The sequence below is a fragment of the Gavialis gangeticus genome, unplaced genomic scaffold, assembly GCF_001723915.1.
Source record: "Gavialis gangeticus isolate Ggan-Ray unplaced genomic scaffold, GavGan_comp1, whole genome shotgun sequence".
Classification (NCBI taxonomy): Eukaryota; Metazoa; Chordata; order Crocodylia; family Gavialidae; genus Gavialis; species Gavialis gangeticus.
Genome location: NW_017729019.1, coordinates 4,964,008 through 4,968,742, shown reverse-complemented (window position 1 = coordinate 4,968,742; position 4,735 = coordinate 4,964,008). Strand labels below are relative to the sequence as shown.

The window sequence follows — 4,735 nt, the reverse complement described above, 5'->3', positions numbered from 1 at the left end:
GGGGGGGGGGGGGGGGCATGGAAAGCAGTCAGTCTCCTTTCCACTGCCAGAAAACTTGGTTACAGCCAATTGCAGTAATCTTCCATTAAGAAGGAAGTGATCAGAGGGATTCTTCCACTGTTTGGCTTCTTAGTCATATGGGAGCAGTTTGTACTTGCATAGGGACTTCCGGATTCAACTCCTAGCTGTCCATTATATGGTGGTTCATAGAATCATAGAGAGGAGGTCAGGCTAGAAGGGATCTCCAGAGGTCAACTAGTCCAACCCCCTGCCCGAGACAGGATCATCCCTATCCAATCCATAATCTAAACTCTTTGCAAAATTACCACCCGCCCTGATGCATCACAAGTCATAACACCTAACCTGCCACAGATAAAGCAAGGGACTCATGGCAGCCAATGTCCTGCTTCTATAAAAGGTTGTTATACACAGAAGAGATCCCAGCTAAAAGGCTGTGCCCCCTCCCCCCAGAGGAAGGTAAAAACCCTACAGTCCATACCAATCTGACCATGGGGTAAAATTTCTTCTTGACCCCAAATCTGGTGATCAGTCTGACCCTAAGCAGAGAAGCAAGACCCTCTAAGGCAAGAACCTCCAGCTATAAATCCCAGTAGGAGCACTGGCACACCTCAGACAAAATCCCCAGCCTTAGCTGCAGCCAACACCCAATGCCTCTGAGGAAGACTTAAAAACACCCTTGACATGTAGCAGAAAGTCAGGGAAAGGGACAACCAATAAAGCTCAGAAGCATAGGAAATACCCATAGTAGAACATAGGCATAGCTTTGCCTAGATCATCCTAGACCAGTGGTTGTCCAACCTCTTGAACACCTCCAGTGATGGAGAGTCCACACTTCCCTAGGCAGACTGGTGGGGTACCCAATTTGTGACTCACTTTCCCCTTCTGTAAAACAGGGACGATACTTCTTCTACTTTATGGTGATGACAAGGGGGGCTGTTTGTCTGCTGCTTCAAATTTTCTGCCAGAGAAACGCTACTAAAAGCGCCAGCATCCAACTGCTGCTGACAGTCAAGAAGCCTGTGCCAAGATCAGAAGGAAAAACAACCCAGAGGTAATGAGGGTTGGCTTAGATGCACAGTTTTGGTCAGAAACAGAACTACTGGTGAAGAAGGAGTTCTCTACTAAAGCCAAACCAGGTGAGAGAGGCTGGTGTCCCAAAGAGACTAGCTGTCTTGTCTCAGAGACTAAACACAGCACAAGAACTACACAACTCATGATTGTCATTCAGCCCCATTCAGAGCAGAGGGACAACCTCCACAAAAAGTCTCGCTGTACAAGAGGACAACGCAACTGTGAACAAGAGCCACAGTGTAACCCAAACCGTTTTCCATTTATTAACAATTCTAGGAGACCCAAGTGACACTAGGAACAGAAAAAAGAACTGCTGCGCATGGGAGGAGAGGCATGGAAATGGCTCCATTACCATGTTGGGCTGCCAGCCATCCATGTTAACACAACGGTCAATACACCACCAGAAGTCATCCTCCGACTCTCCCTTCCAGGAAAACACAGCAACACCTAGGGAGGAAGAAAAACCCAGCTACTGCTCTGATCGGAGGGACCTGAAGGCCAACAGCAGACTCCCAGCAGGAAATGAGGCCTGGACTTAATACAGATCCATAACTGTTCCCCAATCCCTTTGGGCCCACCATGGCAATCACCCGCTGCTGAACCAGAGCTTTGTTTCCAGGAGCCTGTGCTCCAGGCTTGGAATGGGTCTCCTCTGGGCTACCAGAACAGTTCCCTACATACCACAATAGTTATGATCAGCCCCCTCTCAGCTCCTGCTACAGTGCAGTCTTGAATGCCACAGGCACCTCTCCTACAACCGAGCATAGGGATGTGGTGGATACAGACTCTGAGGGGTTTGGTGGATGCAGACTCTGCAGAGGGGTTTGAAGTCCTTCTAAGGGCATTGCATGACTGTAGCATGAAGTTGCCACAGCTGTCTTCAGCCGCCTGGCTAACTCACCCCTGCTCCAGAGTATTCAGGAGCTAAGTTACTGAAGCTCATTGTTCATTTAAAGGTAATCATGTCTCACTGATGCTGGCCTGGAGAGACTGAGACTCCCTGAAACATTCTTGCAGAAGTGGCTGGGAAGCAGCAGATGGGCATGGGTGAGAACGGTGTGTACAGACTCCCAGGGAGGCCGCCTGTCGTTTACCATCTCCCCACTCCTCCTGCTGGGTTTCTGGGGGCCTACACATTACTCACCAGCCTCAGCCAAGGCGGCAGCCACCTCATTCTGAGTGGAGTAGATGTTACAAGCAGACCAGCGGCACTGAGCTCCCAGCGCACACAGTGTCTCAATTAACACCTGAGGACAGAGACAAGGCAGTCAGCCAGGAGGAAGCAGTAATGGGAATCTGAGTGCAGAGATTTTCAGCACAGAAAGGTAAATCACAGTGACTCAGTCATAGGCAAATCTGCAATGGACACACCCACTGACGTGAATCTGGGAGCAGTCACACTGGGAAGAACACACGCAGAAAACCAAGCTAGGAAATGCAAGAATGAATGGGGATAATCTGATGGGGAGCAATTATGCATAAAGGTGCATCCCCTTATTCCCCACTGCTGAGAAAGTTCCTGAGATGACTGCAGATAACGGCGAGGAGGAAAAGTCTCTTCCCCTGCCCCACAGAACCCTAAGTCAGGGAGTACTCACCGCAGTCTGTGCTGTAATGTGTGTACAGCCCACTATTTTAGCTCCTGCCAAAGGCTTCTCCCCCTGGGCCCGTTTCCTGAGTGAAATCAGAGCAGACATGTCTGTGAAAGGAACAGAGGGATTTTAACAATGTCTGTGTGCCACCCACCTGGTGGTATGCCCCACAAAGGCCTCCTTGCCAGCGGACAGCCAGCCAGCTCCTTGCTCTGCTGCATTTGCACTGCACCAACTCCCTGCACAGCATACACCCGGGAATGGCATTTCAAAGCAAAGAGTTCACTGTGGTGTGTGCCCTGCAGAGACCCTGCTGGATCGGCTCTCTCCTCCATGGCTTGGTTAGCGTGTAGGTGGAATCTGAAGGCAGAGTCCTTTCCAGCCAATCTCCAACAAATCGCAATTTAAAATGAATGCCACAGATTTTATAAGCTCTAAATAAAAGGGAGCTACCTGGGCCATGCTCCAAATACTGTTCTAAAAACTTCAAGTACTGAACATTCGTAGGGAAGTCTGTTAGAACAGTAAGGGCTTCATAGCAGCCGTGGCCAGATCCCTCAAGCCACACACCTCGCACCATTACCATACTGTCTGCTGGAGTTTAGTCCTTCCTGATTCCTGAAGAGGATTTCCAAGGCATTTGCTGACCAGAAAGTGACCTTGTTAGGTTTATGGTACCACAAGGGAACACACTCCACCCAGGAGGCCTGGATGACTCAGCAGCCCCTTCCTTCCTTTACCTTGCTCAGCAATCTCAATCTCCCGACGTCCAAACTCCGCTTGCTTGATGTTCTTCACGCAGAAGTTGCTGCTGCCCTTGGAGTTGGTCTGATGCTTCTCCCGTGGGGTGCCTTCTTCATCATCAGAGCTGTCTGTGTAAGATGCAGCTAAATGAGAAACAGCAGGCAAAAGGCATGAGGGCCTCAAAGGACCAACAGATCAATTGCCTTTTTGCAGCTGTATTTCTAGCTGGCTTTACTTTCCACCCGGCATGGGGCTGGACAGTTTAAAGTGAAAATGGTGCAAGGGAAAGCCAATATCCAGAGATACTGTTAAACTCGAGTTAACAAGTTAGCAATTAAAAAACAAAGTCAACAGATGCCTTTACAAAATTCAAATAAATGCCAGCAAGGCCAAGGCAATTTAGGTTTCATCACATCATAAATCCTTCTGGAAGCGGAGGCTTTTAGCTAGAAATTTCACATACATCTGCAGTTGGTCATAGTAACATTGGAGCGGGGTTTTAAGTATACCCCGAGGAAAAATCAAGGGCTATAGGCTGTACAGGAGGAATAGGACAGGGAGGAAAAGCAGGGGTGTGGCACTCTAGGTCAAGGAGGAATACACATCCTCAATGAGTGGCACAGGGTCAGAGGAGGGGCACACGGAAGTGCTCTGGGTTACAATACGTGGCAGTCGAGGGGAAAGAGACTTAACGGTGGGGTCGACTACAGACCACCCAACCACAGGGAAGAGCTAGACCGGGAATTCTTAAGTCAGCTCACGGAGGTAGTTAGGTCAAAGGACGTGGTCATCGTGGGCGACCTGAACTTTCCAGACATCTGCTGGGAAGAGCAGTCATCCAGGTCTGACCGCTCACATAGGTTGCTAGCCAAGATACAGGATCTCCATCTAACCCAGGAGGTGCACAGCCCCACCAGGGGAGACGCCTTGCTGGACCTGGTGCTGGCCACGGGCGATGACCTGGTGAGGGGGCTGTGGGTGCTCAACCACCTGGGTGACAGCGATCATCACCTGCTGGGATTCACCATCCAGTGCAAGGTGGCAAAGGCATGCAGCAAGGCGGCAAAGGCATGCAGCAAGGCAGCAGCCCTGGACTTCAGGAGGGCAGACTTCAAGGAGCTAAGGAGACTAGTCGGGGAGGCACTGAGGTCCCGGAGGGGGGGGGAGCCAGGTGTCCAAGAAAAGTGGTCGGTCCTTAAGGAGACGATCCTCCAAGCCCAAAGGGAGGTAATCCCAACACGGATCAAAGGGGGCAAGAGGGCGCAAAAGCCCCCATGGCTCACCAAAAGCATCCGGGAATGTCTCCT

At 50.5% G+C, this 4,735-nt stretch overlaps 1 protein-coding gene across 4 annotated transcripts in view; it reads right to left on the bottom strand.

Moving 5' to 3' along the window:
* AHCYL1 (adenosylhomocysteinase like 1) overlaps positions 1–4,735 on the bottom strand; it is a 49,544-nt gene that overhangs the window by 12,686 nt on the left and 32,123 nt on the right. For 3 of the 4 annotated variants that reach the window (XM_019513874.1, XM_019513876.1, XM_019513873.1), the window contains exons 3-6: positions 3,425–3,571; positions 2,691–2,791; positions 2,237–2,339; positions 1,445–1,539 (exon numbers count right to left, since the gene is read on the bottom strand). In XM_019513874.1, coding sequence (XP_019369419.1) covers positions 1,445–1,539; positions 2,237–2,339; positions 2,691–2,791; positions 3,425–3,571 — 446 coding nt within the window. The remainder of the gene's footprint in view (positions 1–1,444; positions 1,540–2,236; positions 2,340–2,690; positions 2,792–3,424; positions 3,572–4,735) is intronic. The other variant, XM_019513877.1, reaches the window with a different exon arrangement.